Source organism: Canis lupus, chromosome 32 (genome assembly GCF_048164855.1).
Source record: "Canis lupus baileyi chromosome 32, mCanLup2.hap1, whole genome shotgun sequence".
Classification (NCBI taxonomy): domain Eukaryota; kingdom Metazoa; phylum Chordata; class Mammalia; order Carnivora; family Canidae; genus Canis; species Canis lupus.
This window is the reverse complement of record NC_132869.1, coordinates 38892087-38915799: the sequence shown is the minus strand read 5'-3', so window position 1 is coordinate 38915799 and position 23713 is coordinate 38892087. Positions and strand designations below refer to the sequence as shown.

General features: G+C 34.8%; 1 protein-coding gene across 12 annotated transcripts in view; it reads left to right on the top strand.

The window, feature by feature from the left end:
* Positions 1-23713, top strand: part of MYO9A (myosin IXA) — a 263388-nt gene that overhangs the window by 169933 nt on the left and 69742 nt on the right. For 8 of the 12 annotated variants that reach the window (XM_072809461.1, XM_072809467.1, XM_072809468.1 and 5 more), the window contains 8 exons: positions 1412-1522; positions 2402-2524; positions 4410-4559; positions 5792-6111; positions 6692-8293; positions 11664-11763; positions 12263-12478; positions 20647-20759. In XM_072809461.1, coding sequence (XP_072665562.1) covers positions 1412-1522; positions 2402-2524; positions 4410-4559; positions 5792-6111; positions 6692-8293; positions 11664-11763; positions 12263-12478; positions 20647-20759 — 2735 coding nt within the window. The remainder of the gene's footprint in view (positions 1-1411; positions 1523-2401; positions 2525-4409; positions 4560-5791; positions 6112-6691; positions 8294-11663; positions 11764-12262; positions 12479-20646; positions 20760-23713) is intronic. The other 4 variants (XM_072809464.1, XM_072809466.1, XM_072809469.1 and 1 more) reach the window with 2 other exon arrangements.

Genomic DNA, 23713 nt, shown 5'->3' with positions numbered 1-23713 from the left:
ATAGTTTACAAGCTTTGTGAACTTACCCTTTCTGTTGCTTTTGTGTTTTCATCTTTGTAGGAATATACTATAATTATAGGACCAGCCTAATAGTGTTTTGATAGTGTAGATGGGTCAGTACTTACAGAGTACTTAGAATGTCCCTGGCCCATACTAATTGTTTAGTAAATGTTAACTATTCTTTAGTAACAAAAAAAGAAACCTTTTATTTACAGTTAGATGGAAGTTTGAGTCCCTACTGTTAATTGCGACTTTGTTATACAGAGAGTTCAATTAATGAAGTATTTCAAGGCATAGAATAAGTACTAAATAAACATTGACTTATTATTTAACATAAGTTGCTTGTTTGATTTCTTTTCCTTGGTAGCTGGTACGTCCCATCTCTGCAGGAAAATGTTCAGGATTGCCTTAGGGAGTCATTGAAAATAGTATTTAGAGAATAGGGAGAAATACCAAAAGCTCCAAATATATTTTTTGAATATCTAAAAACAATGTCTTTTGAATATCTAACAACATGCCTACTGAGATACCTACAAGTCACATGATGTTGTGACTGGTGATGAGTGATTTCCTTTAGCTTCTTCCTTATCAATGCCTAGGCAGTGAGGAGATCAGTTCTTGGGGATTTTAGGAATTTTTTTGCTTTTCAGTGTGTCCTACCAGTATCATCAGTAAAAAGTGTTTAGGGAAATAAGCTACTCTTTTGTGTGTGTTTTTTTTTTAAAGATGTTTTTTATTTGAGAGCGGGGGAGGTGTGGGGTAAGAGGCAGAGGAAAAGGGAGAGAGAATCTCAAGCAAACTCCCACTGAGTGAGGAGCCTGATGTAGGGCTCGACTCGGGGCTCGATCTCATGACTCTACGATCATGACCTTAGCCAAAACCAAGAGTTGGATGCTTACCTGAGCTACCCAGGTGCCCCAGGAAATAAGCTACTCCTAACCTCGTACTAGTTACTGAAAGAAGAATTTGTCAGCTCTTAGTTAACTAAGGCCACTTGTAGAGGGGGGTAGGTGGTTTCTGAGTGAGATTATAGGGAAAATCTTAAATATAAACAAAAATAGTTACTCTTGACTGTATACGAGTAGGTTATAGATTTTTATAGTGGCTAGATTATGTGGCCTCCTCCTGTGGGCAACTACATTTCTCTTTAGCTTTGAAGGTCCTCTCCCTCTCTGCAACTAGAAAAGCCTGGAAGCTTGGTTTCTCCTTTTTCCCGAGGGTCAGGCAGTTAGAACTTTTTTGAAGCTGCCAGATGGGGAGGTAAGGTTTTCCCATCCCTCTGCTATGTCTTAACCAGACGACCTCCAGTCAATTTTTAGATATTCAGAAGTTAACCATACTTATAAGAGAAACATTAATTGGGAGATCTCTTAGTCCAGGTTAATCATTTTTTCCATTTGCTTTGTTACAGCTGCCATTAAGATTCAATGATGCCTTGGTACTTCGACAGCTTCGGTACACTGGGATGCTAGAGACAGTTCGAATTCGCCAATCTGGCTACAGCTGCAAATACTCTTTCCAGGTTATGCTTTTTTTTTTTTTTTCCAGGTTATGCTTTTATGGTGATATTTAAGTGTATATACACTTAAGTAAATTATTCCTGTGGCTTGCTTATTTTTTATTTGGGATTCACCTATTTATTTCTCTTACTCATTTCCATTCCATCTTTTGTATACAGAATTGAAAAAGGGTAGAGAATACTCACTTCTATTGAATGGCAGCAGTCTTACTAAATTTGTGTTATGATAGACTCTAGTTCCTGGCTATTCTCATTTGATCTGAATGTTTGCTAGTACTAAGTTTACTCATAATACAGTAGTTCTTCCTACTGATTATTCCAGTAATTGAAATAATTTAATAAAACTATCTAGTTCACAAGATTCCATTCCCTTTTCTGTAAAGTTATCCCAGTAAGATTTTCTTTCATAGTAAGCTGTCAGCAGGCTTACAGTTATTCTTATCAGCTATTGCTGCTATAGGTATAGAAAATATATTGAAACTTTTTAGCAGCTGACCAAGTTCTTTGCTGTTTCTGGGAGGGAAAGCTTCATTCTCAGTTATACCATGTAATAGCTGATACCTTTGCATACTTTTCTGCTAAAAATTTCAATTCTTATTAAATAACTTTTTCTTTTCTCTTTAATACAGCTTTCTCAAAGGGATAATTAGTTTCTGCCTTTTTCTTCTTCCATTCCCCTTTGATAACAAATTATCTTCTCTCTACTCCCTACCCCCATTTTACCAATTAATTATTTTGTAATTTTTTCAATTAAATAATTTCTTGGTTTAAGTCTGTTTCAAGGTGAGGGCAGGATCGATAAAAGGATAATTAGCTAGTTTAGCACCTTGTTGACATATAATATTCTTGTGATTTTACAATATTTTTCTTTTCATTTTTCAGGATTTTGTGAGCCACTTCCACGTACTTCTTCCCCGAAATATTATTCCATCCAAATTTAACATTCAGGATTTCTTCAGGAAAATAAGTCTTAATTCAGATAATTATCAAGTTGGAAAATCCATGGTAAATATAATATATATGGTCCTTGTCAAATTTGAGTGCATTTTTATATTTAAATAATAATAGCAATCTTTGCCCATGAGAACATTCATGAAAAAGATAGTGTACCAGATACCATAAAGAAATTGACTAGGCCAGGATTTTTACTTAATATAGTCCGTATTAACCAAAGAGTTCTGGCAAATGCTCTAGTTCTACCTTTAGTTTTAATTGCCTGAAAACAATCTCTCCCCAGGTATTCTACTGTAATCTTCAATTCAGCTTGCTCAAAGTGACCTTATCGAGATTCCCCTATTGTCCTTATTTTATCAACTACTCTTTTTCTCTGTCATCCTTCTTCTAGGTTCTTAGGCTAAAACCTGTAATGAGATTTGGCCTACCCTTCATTTTAGTCCTTTTACAAAGTTCTGTTTCTTTTTTTCCTTGCAAATGATTCTCACATCTCTCCCTTTTTTCATTCCTACTGCTTGCATTTTACTGTTTTAAGCTCTCACTTATATTTCTCTTGTAGTAACAGATCCCTTATCTGATTTCAGCCTATTTATCATTCCATTTAACTCACTCTATCCATAGTATGAAAATCATCATCTTAATATACCTCTTTCTTTTATGTTGACTTCCTGCCTAATAATAGTCCTGTGATAACCTCCTCATTAAATTCAAACATCTTTCTCTTCTTCAAGAACCTCCATATTGTGACTTCACACCATTTAATGTCTTCTTTATGAAGATTAATTGTTCTGTTGGCCCCTGTATACGCTGCCATATCCATGTTCTTTTTTTTCTTTTTAAATGATTTTATTTATTTACTCATGAGAGATACACAGAGAGAGAGAGAGAGGCAGAGACACAGGCAGAGGGAGAAGCAGGCTCCATGCAGGGAGCCTGACGTGGGACTTGATCCCGGGTCTCCAGGATTAGGCCCTGGGCTGAAGGCGGCACTAAACTGCTGAGCCACCTGGGCTGCCCTCCATGGTCATTTATTATTATTTCCAACTCCTTGTTTTGCTCAGGTAGAGGCCTCTGTCTTTTGCCTTATAGTTTACTGTTTTCCTTTTTGTGTATCTAATCTCTATTCTTTTTTTAAAAAAATAGTTTAAAATTTTTGACAGATGTGGGCGGTGATGGATTTATTAATTAGTTTGTGGTAATTACTTCACAGTGAATACATATACCAAAATATCACATTGTACAACTTAAATATATATAGTTGTTTATATCTACCTGCTCTTAAGGGTAAAGTGCAAATCCTATTTCCAGAGGGTTTGTGTCATAAGTTGTATTTGTTTTCCCCTATATCCCTAGTGGAATGAAAGAGTATATAAACGATGGATTAATAGCCTTCAGTAGCAAGAAACCTTTGATGCATACTGGGTTTCAAAAAGACTTACTGGTTTATTCATATCATCATCAAACTTCAGGATCTATGGTTCTCAACCCTTTTCCCCCCACGCTAACATCCTTGAAAATATGAAAAATGACATGTTACCAGTGGCAATTGGCTCATGATGGTGGGTCAGTGTCCTAAGGGAGTAATATATCACAATATCTAAGACTGGGAATTTTATATTCATGTTCATTTTTCCATTTCCCATTCTGTATTCTAATGTCTCCTTTTTTTTAATAATAAATTTATTTTTTATTGGTGTTCAATTTGCCAACATACAGAATAACACCCAGTGCTCATCCCGTCAAGTGCTCCCCCCCCCCCCCAATTTGAGAATGACTTCTTTGGATAAATGGATAGAAATATTTATCATTACTGCTTTTCATGTGTACCATTGTATTTGTTCTTCTCTAAAGAAGCTTACCATGGAAAGGATGATTCATGAAATAAATTTCTTATTTCTTCTTAAGCTGTATTCCTCATCTTTTGTCCATTTGGTAGGTGTTCCTAAAGGAGCAGGAACGACAACACCTACAAGATCTGCTTCACCAAGAGGTGCTCCGCAGAATCATATTGTTGCAGCGATGGTTCAGGGTTCTGCTGTGTAGGCAGCATTTCCTCCACCTGAGACAGGCATCCATCATTATCCAGGTTAGAAGCAAAGGATTTCTCACGTGATGTTTGTTAGTTTATTTGGCCTTTATTTTAGTAACTAGAATTTTATTGTGAAACATTTGAGTAAGAAAATAAACTTCAGAGATGAGGATGTGTCTTATTCATCTTTTTTATTTTTATTTATTTATTTTAAATATATTTTTTAAAATTTTTATTTATTTATTTATGAGAGACACAGAGAGAGAGAGGCAGAGACACAGGCAGAGGGAGCAGCAGACTCCACGCAGGGAGCCCAACGCGGGACTTGATGCCAGGTCTCCAGGATCATGCCCTGGGCTGAAGGCGGCACTAAACCGCTGAGCCACCCAGGCTGCCCTTATTCATCTTTTTTAAACATTTATTATTTGAGAGAGAGAATGCAGAGGGCGAGGGGCAGAGGGAGAGAAGAGAATCTCAAGCAGACTCCCTGCTGATCACAGAGCCTGACACAGTGCTTGATGTCATGACCATGAGATCATGAGCTGAAACCAGGAGTCAGACACTTAACTGACTGAGCCATCCAGGCACCCCTCTTACTCATTTTTGAAATGTTCATAGCACCTAGCAGATTACCTGGCATATAATAATAGACTATTGATAAATACTGATAGAATTGAATTTAAATTAAATTGAATTTATAGTTACAGTGTCTTATAAAATATTATTAGGGCAACAGAATTATGTGCCTTAATTTTTATTGACATAGTTATTTTTATTTGATAGTTTCCTGATTGATACTTGAGAGTTCTATATATACATTGTTGTTGCTCTATACTCATTTTGGATGATAGGTATCTTATTCATATTTATCTGTTTTATATTCTTCCTCATTGATTTATATGATGACCATTTTTCTCCATAGGCCCTTTACTGCTTATCAAGAAAATTTTTAGAATCTTAATCTTTGAAATGTTTTTTAATCCCATTATTATTGGCAAACTATAGCATGAGAAGATAATGTAATCTGTTAAAGCATCAAAATTTTTAGATTTTTAGATTAAGTTCATAATTAACTTCATTGAACTTATAGTATGTAAGTAAAAGAGTTGTTTTAACCAAGCGTATCTGGAAAAAAAAACCTTTCTTATTTCCCCCTTCAGTTGTGTACAATTTAACTGTTAAGCCACGTAACCTTTATTTTTGACATAGTAAATTTATTCTTTTTTTTTGTGAAAAAAAATACAGTATAAGAATTTATTACAGCAGTTTCTATTGTTTTTCCCACACAGCGATTCTGGAGGAATTACCTAAATCAGAAGCAAGTCAGAAATGTAGCTGTGCAGAAGGATGCTTTAGTCATGACTAGTGCAGCCACTCTTCTCCAGGCTTCCTGGCGTGCTCACTTGGAGAGGCAGCGGTATTTGGAGCTCCGGACTGCAGCCATCATCATCCAGCAGAGATGGAAGGAGCACTACAGGCGGAGACACATGGCTGCTGTCTGTATTCAGACAAGATGGAAAGGCTACAGGGAAAGTAAGAGGTATCAAGAACAAAGGAACAAAATTATCCTTTTGCAATCAGTATGTAGAGGATTCAGAGCAAGACAAAGGTAATCTTTGTGTCTGTGATAATTACTCCTTTCTGTCTTTGCAAGTATTTTGTTATTTTGTTTGTATCTCTCTGCTCTAACACTTGTCTAACTTGTATTAGCATTGGTTATGTACAATTTTGTCTTCTCCAGTAGGCTGTGATACTCTTAGCAGTTTTAACCCACATTATATGGTCTATAATAGAAGCTAAATAGATGTTTACTGAATTAAATTGGATTGAAGATTGTCTGTGGTTTTAACTGCTAAGAATTAACTTTTACATTCAGTTGAGTCTTTAAAAATCATCAATATTCAGTTGTGTTTACCTTTAGAAACTTAAGGTTTATCTTAAAGATTTTTTAAATGAGAACTTTACTTCTGAGTTAATTTATGTTTTGACTAGAATGCCCTATTAGAAATAATGCATTTGATAAAATATCGTCTCACTCATAGAAATAGAATTATGAAATGTTTGTCCATGTTAGCTTACAAAGAAAATTCTGGAACTTTCCATTTATTTCTTAAATTCTCAGTAAAATGTATTCTCTCCAGTAGTAACTAAAAGGTGTCGCTAACCCATTTTTTCCTGTTTTTATATAGATTTAAAGTCTTAAAAGAACAAAGACTGAAAGAAACAAAACTAGAACTTGGATTGGCAAATACTGAGCAATATGGAGCTCTGGAAATTCAGGGATCAGACCCTTCAAAATGGGAGGATTGTTCCTTTGACAACAGAGTAAAAGCTATAGAGGAATGTAAATCTGTGATAGAAAGCAATCGAATTAGCCAGGAAAGTTCAACGGACTGCTTGAAAGAGTCCCCAAACAAGCGACAGGAAAGAGCCAGAAGTCAAAGTGGTGTGGACTTACAGGAAGAAGTGATTGTAAGAGAGAGACCTAAGTCCTTGGAGGATCTCCACCAGAAAAAAGTAGGTCGGGCCAAAAGAGAGAGTCGGAGAATGAGAGAACTAGAGCAAGCTATATTTAGTTTAGAATTGTTGAAAGTTCGTTCTCTTGGTGGTGTGTCTCCTTCAGAGGAACGTAGATGGTCTGCAGAACTCACTGAAGGCCTTCAGTCTCTACAGGGTACACCTGACAGTGAAAGCTCTCAAGGAAGCTTGGAACTTCTGAGTTGTGAGGAAAGCCAAAAGAGCAAACTAGAGTCCATAATTTTAGATGAAGGAGACTTGCAGTTTCTATCACCTAAAATACCTAGCAGTCCAAAATTTGATTCACAGGACAATGCCCTCAGTGCCTCAAGTGAGACTAACTATACATTGATTGAAAAGGGGACACCCTCTGACTCAGTGCATTTGAAGAATGGGACTATGAAGGAAAAACTGGTTTGTAGTTCTGAATCTATTACCTGTAAGCCACAGCTGAGAGACCCTTTTATTTCAAATAGTTTGCCTACATTTTTTTATATTCCCCAACAAGACCCACTGAAAACAAGTTCCCAACTAGATACAAGTATCCAGAGAAACAAGCTATTAGAAGGTAAAGAAACCCTTTCATCTCTTACTTTGGATGTCAACAGAGAAGCCAGAAAGTACCACTTCTCAGGAGAAAATCAAGTTGTTACATCTTTGAATACAGATTCTTCTAATACTGTGCTGAAGAAGTTAGAAAAGCTAAACATTGAAAAGGAAGAAAGGCAAAAGCAGTTGCAGCAACAGAATGAAAAAGAGATGATGGAACAGATTCGTAAGCAAACAGATATTTTAGAGAAGGAGCGTAAAGCCTTCAAGACCATTGAAAAGCCGAGAACTGAGGAGTCCCTCCTGGCACCATCTTTCCATCCATCAAAGCAAAGAGTAGAGAGATCATCCTCTCTCCTCATTCTGAATACCCCAAATAAGGAAGAACCCAGTGTTCTAGGGCCTCCATCAGTAACTGTAAAAGATGCAGCTCTTCTTTCAAAAGATAGTCCTTCTGCTCACCTATCCCAGAAAGACCGACCTGTCACCTTGTTCTTTGAAAGGAAAGGAGGCCCATACCAATCTGCTACTAACAAGGAATTTTCCAAGACAGACAGAATGTGCACCCAACTGAATGTAGCCTGTAAACTTTCTAATAATCGTATTTCAAAAAGAGAACACCATAGACCAACTCAGTCTTATGGCCACAAATCTGATGACCCTTCCAGAGATGGAACTACTAGTGTTATTTTCTTCACGCCAAAGGACAATATGAATATTTCCCTGTAAGTGAAGCAAACATTTGATGTATAAATGGGAAACTTTGGAGGATTTTATTAAGGTGCCTTAATCTACCTCAACTGTGTGTATGGGTGCTACTGAAATTAGCCATTTTCTCAGTGTAAAAAAAAATTCCCTAATTGTTGACTCTACCTGTTACCTGAAATTGGATATAATTATACCATAGGAATCTTTGACTAACCACAGATAGAGTTTTTGGGTTCCTCCTCATTAGGTGAGAAAGCATTTGTGAAGGGCAGTACAGCACCTGTAAACATAGTAGTATTCAGCAAACGCTGGTAGCCCTATATCTCTCAGGTGTGGCAAGTCCAAGCTTGATAGTGTCAGGCTTTAAACCTAAAGTTAATGTACTTTGTCTCAGCGATTAGCCTATTTATGGTCTTCAGTAAGTATACTTTTTTTTGTGGTAAGAAAAACAAACAAACACAAAAAGAATATAATTTACCATCCTAAAAAAAAAAAAAAATTTACCATCCTAACCAATCTTTATTGTATAGGACAGTGAACTTTCTCATCTTGCAAAAGAAACTCTTATTACCCATCAAACAGCTCCTCCCCTTTCCCTTACTCCAAGCTCCTGGCAACCACCATTCTACTTTCTAAGAGTTTGACTACTTAAGTAGATGCCTCATATAAGTGAAAGAAAGTTCTTTATGCTTTTAAGTTTTCTTAACTAGTGGTCACCATGAGAAAAGCACTTTTTAGGTAGAACATGACAACAAACATGATAAAATTTAAGAAATTTATATTAAGTCTTTTTATACTGTGGATTTTTTCAGTTCTTGTGGGAGAATGTCAGTGTTTAAGTAAAAGGAGGTTTTATATCTTAGGACTAAAAAAAAATTAAATTTCACATTTACTGTGAAAAATAACCTTTTCTCTCATCATAGCATGATTTAAAAAATTTTTTTTTATTTTTAAGATTTTATTTATTCATGAGAGACACAAAGAGAGACAGAGACATAGGCAGAGGGAGAAGCAGGCTCCCTGTGGGGAGCACAGTGTAGGACTTGATCCCAGGACCCTGGGATCATGACCTGAGCCAAAGGCAGATGCTCAACCACTGGGCCACCCAGGCACCCCATAGCTTGAGCTTTTAATCTTTCAGTCTTTAAAATTATGTAAAGATTTTATAGAAACACTTTGTAAATATAAGCAAGGGATTATTGATATTTTTCCATCAGGGATTTTTGTGTGCTATTATGAAATGCTGCTGGACTAAAGGACAGCTTGAGGTCCTGTACTTGCCCATTAACCTTGAGATTGCCCCAAAGTTCAAAGACTTTATGTAGTATATATAAGCTCATCAGAGTGTTAAAAACATTATTTCCTGTCATTCTGATTAAGTTTAGTGATATATGTATGTGCTGTATGTGTGTGTGTAACTGTTGGATCCATGGATGTGTTCTGTAGAACTTGTAGATTTCAAAAACATTAATCATTCTTATGAATTCTTGTAAACTCCTTTTATCATTCTCCAAGATAAACAATCTTAAGGCTACTTGATCTAGTTTGCTTCTTACCTCATTATGACCTGCTTTTCTTTAAAATGATTATGTATTAGGTTTTTTTTTTTTATGTGAAAGCTTAAGTAGCATTCATACTTCAGATCTTCTCTTGTTGCATTTTATAGAATCATAAGTGTTGTTGTTTCTCAATTTATTTTGTTCAGTTCCCATATGTTATAGATTGGATCACTAGGGCCTGTAAAGGTGAAATGACTTGTTCAAGGTCACATACTGAGAGATAGCTGGGACTAGAACTTGAGTTTCATGATTAGGAATCACTATTGAGTTTCATGATTAGGAAGTAACTTTAGTGTTCTTTCTATGCCATAGATAAATGCATAGTGGTCTTCATCTGGTTAATGAAGGAAGACAAAAAAGAAATCATGGGAAAATCTAAAGAAAATGCTATGAATTTTTAAAAGTTGGCTAGGGTTGTCAGGTGCTGTCGAAGATCCTGTTAATTGTTTCTCTCTTTTGTGCACAAATCAAAGGCCAATAGGCTTAACTGTGGCAAGAGAGATTTTAATAAAAAGGAATCTTTTAGGATAGCCTAGGATTGCTGGGGTTGATCATACATTGGTCAAAAAGGGAGATCTCTGAGAAGCCTTTAGCTAGCAAAGATTGCCATCTATTTAGGTTTGTTTAAGGACTTACTGCATAGGGCAAAGGACAAGAAAAACCTCTTAAAGCCTCTAGGTCTTCATTTGTAAAAATTAAGATTGAAGATTGGAAGATTTTGAAAGATAGAGCAATTAGTCTGCCAACTTGTATTATAAGTTAGTGTCTACTTTAAACCCAGTGCTAAGCTCAAATGTAAGGTATGATTCTTGTGAACTATAGTTCTGCGAAGGACAGATGAGCAACATGTTGATAAATTTTAAGACTCATGGTACTGGGTTAATATAGGTAATTAGGGCCATGAAAGTTCTGGACTCTTTTCAGATTTTCATCAGATATCCATTTCAACACAGAATTTAATGATAAAGTAGTCACATTGTGTGGTTATTCAAGCAAAATTAAATTTTCACAAGGTAACTCTATACCATCTGTATAGCATACCTCCTTTAATTTGATAACAATTTGTTATCCTGCTAGTGTTGATTTTGTTCTGTATAACAAAGTTTTAAAACTTAGATAATAGATGAAAGCTGCACAGAGATTTCAGAAAGAAACTGGGGGATCCCTGGGTGGCTCAGCGGTTTAGCGCCTGCCTTCGGCCCAGGGCGTGATCCTGGAGACCCGGGATCAAGTCCCGCATTGGGCTCCCTGCATGGAGCCTGCTTCTCCCTCTGCCTGTGTCTCTGCCTCTCTCTCTCTCTCTCTCTCTCTCTCTCTCTCATGAATAAATAAATAAAATCTTTAAAAAAAATTTGCTAATCAATAGGAGCCATCTTAGTATAAAACAAAGTAATATGGAATCTATATCACTTGGTAGCTACTTATCAGGTATTTTATCATGATTAGAATAAAAGGTCCCTTCTAAGACTAATTCTAAAGATTTGGGGATATGTGACATTTTCCCTTATCATCAAATACATTAGTTTTCTTGAGCTAATTCTGCTGCTATTAATCTTAAATGTATGTCAGAGTGGAACATACCAAGTGATTATCAGGGACAGGCCTCTAGTAATGCAGTCACATATGTCAGTTCTTGATACTATTAATTAGGTAAGCAGAAAAAATTGGTATGTTGTTTTGGGAATTGAATAAGATCTGCAAGTATTTATGTAATTTGCTAGAATTCTTTGACGTGGTTTGTTAGGCTATATTTCATGCTGTATTTTAAGACTTCCGCCGTGGGATGTCTGCTAGGAATTGAATTGTAATCCTTTTGTTTTACCCTAAGTGCTAACAAGGAAGCCTTAAACAGTGGAAATCCTCAACTCCGTAAACAAGATGAACCAACTTGGAAACCTGTGAAGTTAACTGGGCCGGGCCAAGGAGAGGTAAGTATTAAATTTTATCTATCTTTTATGTAAAATAGATTCACCTATTTTGGAAATTATTATTCTTATAGGTAGAGCATCTCATTTATGCATTTACTCCCAAGTGTTTATACAAAAGAAGCCATGATTTAAGTTTGTCATACTTAGGGAGAGAATGTTGACTAAAATTTCAGATTATGTCTACAAAAAAGATATTGCATAAAAAAAGAAGGCAATTTATGCAAGTGGCTTTGGTGACATACAATGGCGGTGAAAGATGATTTCCTTGGCTATGGAGAACAGTGTAGACTTAGCTTCCATTTTTGTCCTTTGTCTGGAGTAATATATATGGATTGCTTTTGGTTATCTCTGTCACTTCTAGTAGAAAGGACACTACTAGCGGGGTGGAGGGATGTTTCAAGAAATTCATGAGCTCTCTGTCTTTCATTGGCATCATCTCCAAAAAAAACCAAACCAAAACCAAAAATTGTTGTGTTATTTGTTTTATCATTTGGTCAAGCAGGTTGCCAGACCGGCCCATAAAAAGAAAGCTCGAATGGCGCGGACGCGCTCCGATTTCTTGACTAGAGGTACTTTTGCCGATGGGGAGGGGGATACAGAGGAAGATGATTACGATGACATTATTGAGCCCCTTCTCTCCCTTGACCAAGCTTCTCACTCTGAGCTAGGGCCTGCACCCAGCGTGGGTCAGGCCTCTCACAGTGACTCCGAAATGGTAATTTTACAGCAATATAAGAAAAATAGGCCACAAGCAAATCTGATGGGAATAGCGAATAGCCTTTGCTAATCTAAAGCTAACCTTCACAGCTTCTTCCTCGTAAAATGGTTTGTACATGGGAAACCTCAGTGAACACAGCAACAAAGCCAGACCTTCATTTGATAGGACTCAGATAAAAGACACTTCAACAGTGTGTGTCAAATCATAAGTTAGGAAAATAAAATTATTTAATTTAGCACTAATGTAGAGATTTTCTGTTCTGTCTTAAGAGGTCTGGAGCAGGAGTCCTCATGTTTTTTTTTCTGTGAAGGGCCAGATAGTAAGTATTTTAGATGTTGTGGATCGTATAGCTTCTGTTGCAACTATTTAACTCTGCTTCTGCTGTGGAGTGAAAACAGCCTTGGGCAATAAGTAAATGATGGGGCAGGGCTTTGTTCCAGTAAAACTATTTACAGAAGCAGGCAGTGGGTTGTATTTGATGTTCTGGGCATAGTTTGCTGATTGACATTTGGTCTAGTGAATAGGGTATATGTTAAATAATCCAGTTGATTTTAACTGAAATAATGGTACTCTGTGTCTTTATTTTATTTTATTTTATTTTAGGCCTTTAAACTTGCTTCCCCTCCCCCATTTTTTAATAATAGAAAATAAACATGAATTTTTTAATAAATTAATGAGCAATGCCAAACATGTTTTCCTGGACCAACCTAGCCAGGTAAAAGGCTGTATGTAATGTGAATTTGTATAATCACAAATTATAACATATTTGAATGTTATGTTTGAATAAAGCTGTGCTTAGTCAAAATATTTGACTAAGAATAGAACTTTATCATCATATTTCAGCCAAAATTAGGAATATATAGTTTGACAAGTATGAATGTATTTATGGATATAAAATTTTTGATTTTGGAATTGCCCTGGAAAATACACAATATAAGGGGTCTGTATGTCTAATATGTACTAAAAACATTATTATTGATTAAGTGGAGTGATAACATGCATTTTATTTCCATGCATATCCTTAAGTCGGATTTCTAATATTAAATATTTTATCTTTGAACTGTTTGAAACAGTTTGTGCCAAAGAATTACATTTTTTGCTAACTTCTAGAATATCCTCGTTGTCTTTATCTTCTGTTAGAAATGCCCAGTTTTAATTTTTTTTAAGATTTTATTTGACACAGAGATTGTACACAAGCAAGGGGAGCAGCAGGCAGAGGAAGAGGAAGAAGTAGGTTCCCCACTGAGACGGGAATTCAATATTTCTTAATAGTCTAAGAAAGAAAAAATAAAAACAGAAAACTGTATGACCAATTCTCTTAATTAGATAAATGAGTCATTAACCCTTAATTAGATAAATGAGCTAAACTGTAGGATTGTAAAAGTTGGAAATAATCTTATGTTTATACATTAGTATATGTAATTAGAGCCAAAGCCCTCTCTTCAGTGTAGGGTAAAATAACTCCATTTTGGAGGTACCGTTTTTGAGTTCTAAATAATGAAACATACTCTATCGCGTGATTAGTAGCTAAAGATGAAATTATGTTTTGGAGCAACTAATTTTAATGAAAAATATTGCTTAATTTTTTTAGTGTAAATAGGGAGCATACTTGAATTATTTTCTAAAGTATACATAGATTTTTCATTTGTGGAAAAAGTTAGCATTTGTAATTGCTGTTTTGTTCCTGAGAGTTTTCTTTGTTACAAACCTTATTAGTCTTTTTGGTGGTAGAATTCTTCCTCGCTGAAAACTCTTACTGAGATGAACCAGAAGTTGGGCTTTCTGCTTGGAGCATTCAGCCCCTGTACGGGTCCTAGCGGGTAGCCTCTGCCTGTGATTCTGTTCACCTGCTTGACGGTCACTGCATGCCAGTAGTTGTAGAGCACTCTGCCTCCCCGCACAGTGTATATAGTCTCTTCTCTAGCTTTCTCGCTGTCTTTCTGTTTCATCACTAGCTATCTTAGGAACAGGTGGTGGTGTTTGTTTCTGGTGGACACTTGCATGAAGAAGCTTTGCTTTCTAGAATATGCTGATTGATACTTATGGGGGATGGGGGTGGGAAGGGTAGGAACAGTTTAAAATGTTTCTGTGTGTTTATCTTGAAAATATGCTATGTTCTAATGTTATCTGATAATGTGAATATGTAGACTAATTGTTTGTAAATGGGATCTACTGAATTCTAAAAAATTCACACATCTCCAGGATTTTAAATAGGCTTGATTTTCTAGGCACATGAATTTTTAAAAACTGGATTTTTTTTTCCTGGACAAAATGATCCTATCACTCTGACATTTGCTAAAGAGAATCATTAATCTTGGAAGAAGCCATCTGACCTTTCTATTTGTGAAATAACTGATCTAATGAGATAAAGACAGTTATAAATGAATCACTAGAAGAGGATTTGATGAGCATTTACCCCCTGAATTCATCAGTCATTAATTTGTTGTTACCTGGTAGGAAGAGTAGAGACAAGAGTAGGAGTTTCCCTCCTTATGGGTTCTGTTTTGTTTTGTTTTGTTTTTTAACTTTCTGCCTTTAATTCTGCCATTTGAGTAATTTCATCTCCAGACACTCTTTTCACTAAGTTCTTCTATCCACTCTGTTGCCTTTTACCCAGGAAGAATGACACGTTCTGTCATGTAATATTTTTAAGGTGGTTTTCATATAGTTTTTTGGTCTCTCAGTATTCTAGATGATGAGTTAGTCACATCATTTCTTTTCCTTATTAGTAGGATTGGTATAGGTAACATTGCAGTTTCCTCTGTCATCCCTAGACAGAAAGCAGTCATCTCTATGGGCATGGCTCCCAAGTAGCTCCCCAAAATTTGTCTTATCTCTGGTAAGATAAAGTCCTCATTTTAACCCCTAAATTTCTGTCACTTCTTATATTCCTGTTTCTCTTTGTTATTATCTGAAATGTTCCCCAGTCCTTATCTGTGTTGAATTTTCCTTTTCTGCACTGTTCACTCCATAAAAAACAGCTAGGAAAAACTGTTGATTGAGCAAGGCTAAGTTGCTTAGCTTATTTTACAATGAAGGAAAATCTACCTTGACTAGGTCTTAGTAATTTCTCATAAAGGGGAAGCCAGGATGAGGATGTTTATAGAATTTTAGAACCTGAGCTGATAATTTTGAGATGTTTCTTGCAAATTGGAAATCTGGTTGATATTGAACCAGATTGGCAGTCGCAGTGCAGCAGCTATACTATTGAATGCACTTAGTATTTATATGTGTATTTTATTCTCCCCAAAAAGTTAGGGATGGTTCATAGCATCACAACTCTTTACTCTTTAAAGATTTAGTAGAATTTCCCTGTGAAACTATCTGGGATTCGTACTTTTTTGTGGCATAATTCCTTGATAACTATATTTCTTCTAGAGAATTTAGCCTTGTAATCTTTCTATCTAATGTAGTCAATTTTGGTAAATAATTTGTTCATATGAAATTATTAATTTCGTCTAACTTTTCAGATTTATTTGTATAGAAATCTGGAAATTAGTCTCATGATTTTTAAAAATTCTGTTTCAGTTGTTATTTCTCTTTTATCATTTCATATTTTGTAGACTTACATTTTTCCTTTTTTTCTTTAAGTTAGCTAGTCATTTGTCTTTGTTGTTAAAGTCTTTTCCCAAATAACAGGATTTTGATTTCTTCATTATGCCTAATTTCCCTCCACCTCCATTCTCCACTGATTTCCGCCTTTACCTTTATTATTTATTTCCTTTTTTTTTAATTTTTAATTTATTTTTTATTGGTGTTCAATTTACTAACATACAGAATAACCCCCAGTGCCCATCACCCATTCACTCCCACCCCCCGCCCTCCTCCCCTTCCACCACCCCTAGTTCGTTTCCCAGAGTTAGCAGTCTTTACATTCTGTCTCCCTTTCTGATATTTCCCACACATTTCTTCTCCCTTCCCTTATATTCCCTTTCACTATTATTTATATTCCCCAAATGAATGAGAACATATAATGTTTATTTCCTTTTCTTAAATTTACTGTCTTATTTTTTTTACCTTTTAAGTGGGGAATTTATTTAAGTTATTTTTATTGATACAGGTTATTAAAGCTATGAGTTTTCTTCTGTTCACTACTCTAGATGTATCTTATTATACTGTGTATTAAGTTTTTAATTATTTTTTTAGAAAATCTGTAATTTCAGTTTATTTTTTACCTAAAATTTGTTTAATAAAAATCTTTGTTTTCAGAGGAAGAACATTTTTATATTTCTAGTTTTACTGTGCTGTGATTAGAGTATCTGTAATGCTTCTGTTGGATCAAATTTACTGTTTTCATTTTCTTTGTTAGTTAATACATGGTCAGTTTTTATTAATGTACCATGTGCATTTTTTAAGTAGGTATATTCTGTATTCTGAAATTTTCAGTATATAATCATAATCTCTTCCTTATTGATTATGTTGTTTGTCTTCTGTATCCTTACTATTTTTTGTACATTTGATCTGCATTATACAGAGAATGCTGTGTTAAAGTTCCCTCTTATTTATTCTGAGTTGTGGCCTTTGGAATGAAAAGTGTCCTTTGTTACATTCAGTGCTTTTGGTTGAATTGTACTTAAACCATTATATCTCAGCCTGTGTTTTCTTAATTATATTTCCATTTGCCTGGAATACTTTTTCTCATCCTTTTCTTTTTAGCCTTTCTGGATCCTTTAGTTTTAGATGTGTGTTGTGTATGCAATGTAGTTGATTCCTATTTTGTAAGTCAAATTTTTTTGCCTTATAGATGGGTTAAATCTATTCCTGTTTACTGATATAGCTGATAGATGCAGTCTCATTTATCTTTCTTATAGTTTTATGTTATTGTGCTATGTTAAGTTTGCTGTGTTTATATTACTTTTTTTCCCTCTCTTTTACTTTTTAAAATTTCTTTGATATAGGGGAGTTTCTTTTCCTGTTGATTTGTATATGACTTTTAAAAATCCTTAATTTAGTATATATTAATTTAAGTAATTACTCTCAAGTTAGTTATTTATAACAATATTTTTTAAATTCTCACCTATTTTGACACAACTATTGGTGAATTATTCTTGTCTCTACTCTTCCCCTACCTTTTGTTTTTTAGGGTTTTATTTCTATTTGTCAGAATATTTAATTTTACATATTCTTCACTGTAGTCCCCAGCTTTGCTTTTTATCTTATATCTATTAAATATATTAAATGATCACATCAAATATTTTGCTGATTTTTCCATATTTATCTCTTGATTGAATATAGCTCTGCTTCTAATACATTACTCAGGAAGGCTCATACATATGGAATTCCCTAATTTCTTTCTGTAGTCTTGATATTTGAAGGGACATCTTAGCTGTGTTTAAAATTGTTGATTTATACTTTAATTCATACTTGATTCATACCTGAGTTTTTTGAAAATGCTATTTTGTGTCACTGTATTTTTTATTTTCAGTGTCTGTTACCAGTCTAATTCTCTTGTCCTTATAAAGGAGTTATTTGATCCTTTTACTTGGAGACCTTCAGAATTTTTTTCTTTATATCTGATATGTCTTTAAGTTCATCATCACAGATGAATTATCTAATATACCTACAGGACTCGTGTGTGTGTGTGTGTATGTGTGTGTGTATAAATTCTAGTTTTGCTTTATTTCTGAAACACTTTAATGGATTACAGTTTTAAATATTGGGTCCCACTGTTTTGTTTTTCTTGTTCAGGGACTCCAATTATAAATAAGTTTTTTCTTTTTTTTCCTGTCTTCAATCTCAACCACCTTCTCTCTGACTTTTTTTACTCCTTTCTTTGTACCACTTTCTGTTCTTTATTATCTTCCTGCATTTGTTCAGCCCTTTTAAATCCACCCTTGTATTTTTTTTCTCCCTTGGGCATCTTCTAAGTTATTCTTCCCCATCTTGTTTTTTCTTTCCTGAGTTCATTCAACTCCCTTCATTGCTTCCTTGTTTTTATTGAGGTGGAAGAGGGGCTCATTTCTATTTTTTTTTCCCTGTTCTGTTTTGCCTTTCTAGATTCTAAATTTTCCCCTTCTGCTGCTTTTCCTCTTCACTACTGAATCTCCAAAAGCAGTCATTCATTCCTTTTTTACCTTCATATTCCTTAGAAGCAGTGCCTTTAAAAATATGTCACCTTGAATCCCATGCAATTTTAAGTCCTTTCCCTTTAGTCAATGCTTTGATCTCCTAGTGCTCAATGTTTGTGTCAATTTTGAGTCACTAGAGATGGATTAACTTTTTTCCTCTTTGTCAGTCATATATTGTTACTTCTTTGCATGCCTTGTTATTTGTGAATTTTGTCTTGTTAGGTGCTGGATACTTTTTTTTTTTTAAGATTTCATTTATTTATTCATGAGAGACACACACACACACACACACACAGAGGCAGAGACACAGGCAGAGGGAGAAGCAGGCTCCATGCAGGGAGCCCGATGTGGGACTCGATCCCAGGACTCCAGGATCATGCCCTGGGCTAAAGGCAGGCACTAAACCGCTGAGCCACCCAGGGATTCCCCGGTGCTGGATACTTTTGTATTTGATTAATATTCTTGAGACTGTTATATCCCAGTAATATATCAGTGCTTGGTTCTGGAAGCAATTTATTCCTAAGCAATTAGGTCTTCCTTTTAAGATTTGTTAGTATCGTCATATTGAATACTGGAAATCTTCTAAGAGAATTGATTTCAGGTGCTTTCACCACCAAAAAAAAAAAAAAAAAAAAAAGAAGAAGAAACAAACAATGGGAAGATATGATATGTTTAGTCTGACTGCAGTAATCATTTTACTACTTATATGTAAATCAAATCATGTCGCACACTTTATATACAATTTTTATTAAATAAAACTAAGGCTTGTTAGGCCCAAACAGAGCAGTAGTTCACCTGAGGCTTATTCTGGACTATTACTTGTTCTTGACTATTGAGGCAAGGTCCTGCCGTGAAATTCACCCAGTGTCCTGGGAATCATAAAGTTATGTATTCTGACTCTTGGGCACAGGCAGTATTACTGGCTTTTTTAAATAATCAGCACTATTACTATTAATCCTTTCAGATGGTCCTTTGCTTGGTCTTGGGTAGTTGTCTGACATAGAAGTGTTAATGAGTACTCAACTAAATACCCTCTGAAGATCTCTAGAGTTCTTTATTTATACATCTTTTTCTTCTTCAGTACTGTCTCTTTTGGTCTCTAGTCTCTCTGGACTTTCAGCTTCGTGTATTCAATTCAGAGAATCTGCTAGGGTTCCCCTGGATTCCCCTTTTCTGTGTCACAGCCTGGAAACTGTCTCACAGCACTAAGCTGGGACAGATGAAGGACTCCCTTCCTTTGTTTCCCATCTCTCAAGGATAACTGCTGGTTCTTAACTATTTTGTCTGGGATTTTGGTTTTGTTTTGATTGCTTCAGGTAAGAAGATAAAACAGGTCCTTGTTTTAGCAAACTAAAAGGCTAGAGAAAAATACCAATTGTAATTGGTATTTTAATTATAGAAAAATGAAATATTAGGGAAGTATTTGAATAGGTAACAAGAAATTTTATCTTCTGAATGGGATTTTCTTTAAAAGGTACATAGTAAACAAATGGCACAAAAATTGCAGGTTGAAATTCAGGTCCCAGTTTGATAAAGCCATGTAAGATGTTTATAATTTAGACCATTGGTGGTGATAATGATCTTTAATTGTTTGGTGCTTTGTTTTTGTTTTTGTGGGTTTTTTTTTTTCTTTTTTCCTGTATTCTAGCTTTCTTAAATCCTTGGTTGGTTATAATAAGAATCTACAATAGAAGTTAGGCCATAAAAATAATTATTGCAGGGACAAATAAAGGGAGGCATGAAAGACTATACTTAGTATTCTAGATTTATCAGATCCTGGATCTTTTGTCTGTATCTGTAGTTGGCTTTGACTTTTTTCTTACCTTTCCACTTGATTTTGTTAAGTTATCAGAAAACATGAGCTGGTAGGTCCTGTTCAGCATTTCATTGACCCAAGTTCTCTTATTTCAGATTATTCTAGGAACTTAATAGAGTTTTTAGTAGGTTCTTTTATTTCAATGAATGGCTGAACAATATGAATGTGTTTTTATATATTTTTAATGGATGTAATTCTCAATTCTGTAACTTCAGTTTTAATTACAATGCTATGATATAGTTACTTGGTTTTAAAGTCTTTTGTGTATGTAATTGTTACAGACATCACAGCGATTTTCTTCAGTTGATGAAGAAGCAAAACTACATAAGACTATGTCTCAAGGAGAGATTACAAAATTGGCAGTGAGGCAGAAGGATTCAGATTCGGATATAAGGTATAAAGTATATACAGAGTTAATAGGGATAATATAATTTTATTTACTAATTGACTATAGTTTATACTCAGCCTCTTTTTAAAAGCATAATTGAGAGAGCAGCTAGTTTTGAAATTTATCTAGTTTTCAACAAAATTAAGTACCTACTATGTGACAGGTGTATGATAATTCACATTTACATGATGAGCTTTATCTTTTATATGTTTAGCAGTGTGATTTGGGTAAAGTCTTTAAATCACTATACCACCTGTGGTTTTTGTTGTTAAGAGAAAGATTAAATCACATGAGACTGAAAATATTTTCCAGCTTTGGATTTGGATTCTGTTCTGAGTTAAGTGTTTTTATAAATGGAACTGGAAAAGACTTTCATGAAATAATTCTGTTCCTTTCAGAAGAGTACATGGAATTATTATTTGTCAAGTAAATATCTTTCTCTCTTACTATGTTACATAAGGCAATTAAACCTTCACTGAAAACTTGAAGATTACGTTGAAATCTTTTTGGTTCTTAATCCTGTTAAAGACCGTTTCTTCAATGTCTGTAGAGGTATAATCCATGATAATGCAAATCCAGACCAGATTATGCTAGAGATCAATTTTTGGGAAAAAGATATACCATAGTAGAACAACATATGGCTGGACATAGCAGATTAAATATATAAATTTAATTTCTACTTCCTCCTCCAAAATTGCTAAAATGACAAAACCTATGCAGGACAAACAACAACAAACAATAAAACAACTGGAGACAACTATAATAAAGCTGTGGAATCCAAAAAGTAAATAGACAAATTTTAAATGTCTTAATAAATAGAAGGAAGCTGAATCCTAAACCAACTGGATAAACCTGCGAAAGAAGCATTTGGTTGACTGATCTTCCCCAATCCTAGCAGAACCTGGAGATTTATTCTCTGGAGAGGATAAACTAGAAGATCTCTGTACTTGGAGGTTCTCAGATACATTTGAAGACTTGGGTAAATACTTGAAATAAGGAGATTTAATGAATGTTTACATACTGAATGTTAAGATTCCCCTAGCTTTTTCTTCCACTCAGTTCCCACATTTCACATATCCCCTAAGCAGACAATTCAAAAAGTCTTTGGGACCTTTGTACAACCCTCAAGGAAAGATCTAGATAGAGATATTGGTATCAGGGGCTTTCCCTACTAAATGGACTAGCCAGATAACCATAGAAGGAAAACCAGTTTGGAAGCTCCACCAATACACACTAGAACTTCCAGACAGTATCTTGTTTTTTTACTTTTTACCACCACACTTGAAAAAACACCTTATATCACAGAAATGAAAACTAATTGATATAATACAACTTGGAAGAAATAAACTATGCAAGGGAAAGAAAACTTCAAGACAGACACATGAAATTAATCAACAGACCTTCTGTATAAATAAGTATAACTGCATACATGGACCAGAGTGCATGAAAGAGAAACATTCATCATAAAAAGAACTTTTGAAAATTAAAAATGTTATAGCATAAAGAAATGACTAGAATAGTTGGAAAGAAAGTTGAGGATGTATCTTAGAAGGTTGAGCAGAGAGACAGATGAAAGAGATAAGAAAAGAGGAAAACTGATTTAGGTGTAGTATAGAAATTTTTTTTTAAACAGTTTTTTTTTTAATTTTTATTTATTTATGATAGTCACACAGAAAGAGAGAGAGAGAGAGAGGCAGAGACATAGGCAGAGGGAGAAGCAGGCTCCATGCACCGGGAGCCCGACGTGGGATTCGATCCCGGGTCTCCAGGATCGCGCCCTGGGCCAAAGGCAGGCGCTAAACCGCTGCACCACCCAGGGATCCCTAGTAGAGAAATTTTAATAGTATTTGTTCTTCCAGTCCACAAGTATGGAATGTCTTTCTGTTTCTTTGTATCATCTTCAGTTTCTTTCATAAGTTTTGTTGTAGTTTTAGAATACAGGTCTTTCACCTCTTTGATTAGTTTTATTCATAAGTATCTTACTGCTTTGATGCAGTTGTAAATGAGATTGACTCCTTAATTTCTCTTTCTGCTGCGTCATTACTGGTGTATAGAAATGGCTGTAGGTTGGTTTTGTATCCTTTGACTTTACTGAATTTGTTTGTTCTATCTCTTTAACAAGTGGTGCTGGGATAACTGGACAGCAACATGCAAAAGAATGAAACTATCACTTTCTTACACCAGACACAAAAAAAATTCAAAATGGATTAAAAATCTAAATGTGAGACCTGAAATCATAAAAATTCTAGAGGAGAACACAGGAAGTAACCTCTTTCACATTGGCCGTAGGAGATTCTTTCTAGATATGTCTCCTGAGCAAGGGAAACAAAGCAAATGTAAACTGTTGGGAATATATCAAAATAAGAAGCTTCTTCATAGTGAAGGAAACATGAACAAAATTAAAAGGCAATCTATGGAATGAGAGAAGATATTTGCAAGTGACGTATCTGGTGAAGAGACAGACTCTTAATTATAGAGAACAAACTTCATTATAGAGAATAAACAAACTCAATTTAAGAAAGAAAAGAGGAGAAAAAGAAAGACAAACTAAACTATTAATTACAGAGAACAAACATGGGATGGATAGAGGACAGGTGAAATAGGTGATGGGAATAAAGGAGTGCATTTGTGATGAGCAACAGGTGTTGTATGGAAATGTTGAATCACTATATTGTACACCTGAACCTAATATTACACTGTATGTTAATTGGAATTAAGAATTAATTGTTAATTGGAATTAAGAATTAATTTAATTATTTTAATTTTAACAAATTAATTTAATTATTAAAATTAATTAATGTTAATTGGAATTGTTAATTAATTAAATGTTAATTGGAATTAAGAGCTATTTATTATAGTAGGTGTGAAAATTAGGCGTATCATAAAGGCATAGTGCCTGGGTCCTGATAGATGCTCCTGTTTTTTTTTTATTGACTGAGTGAATATACAAAGGAAAAAAA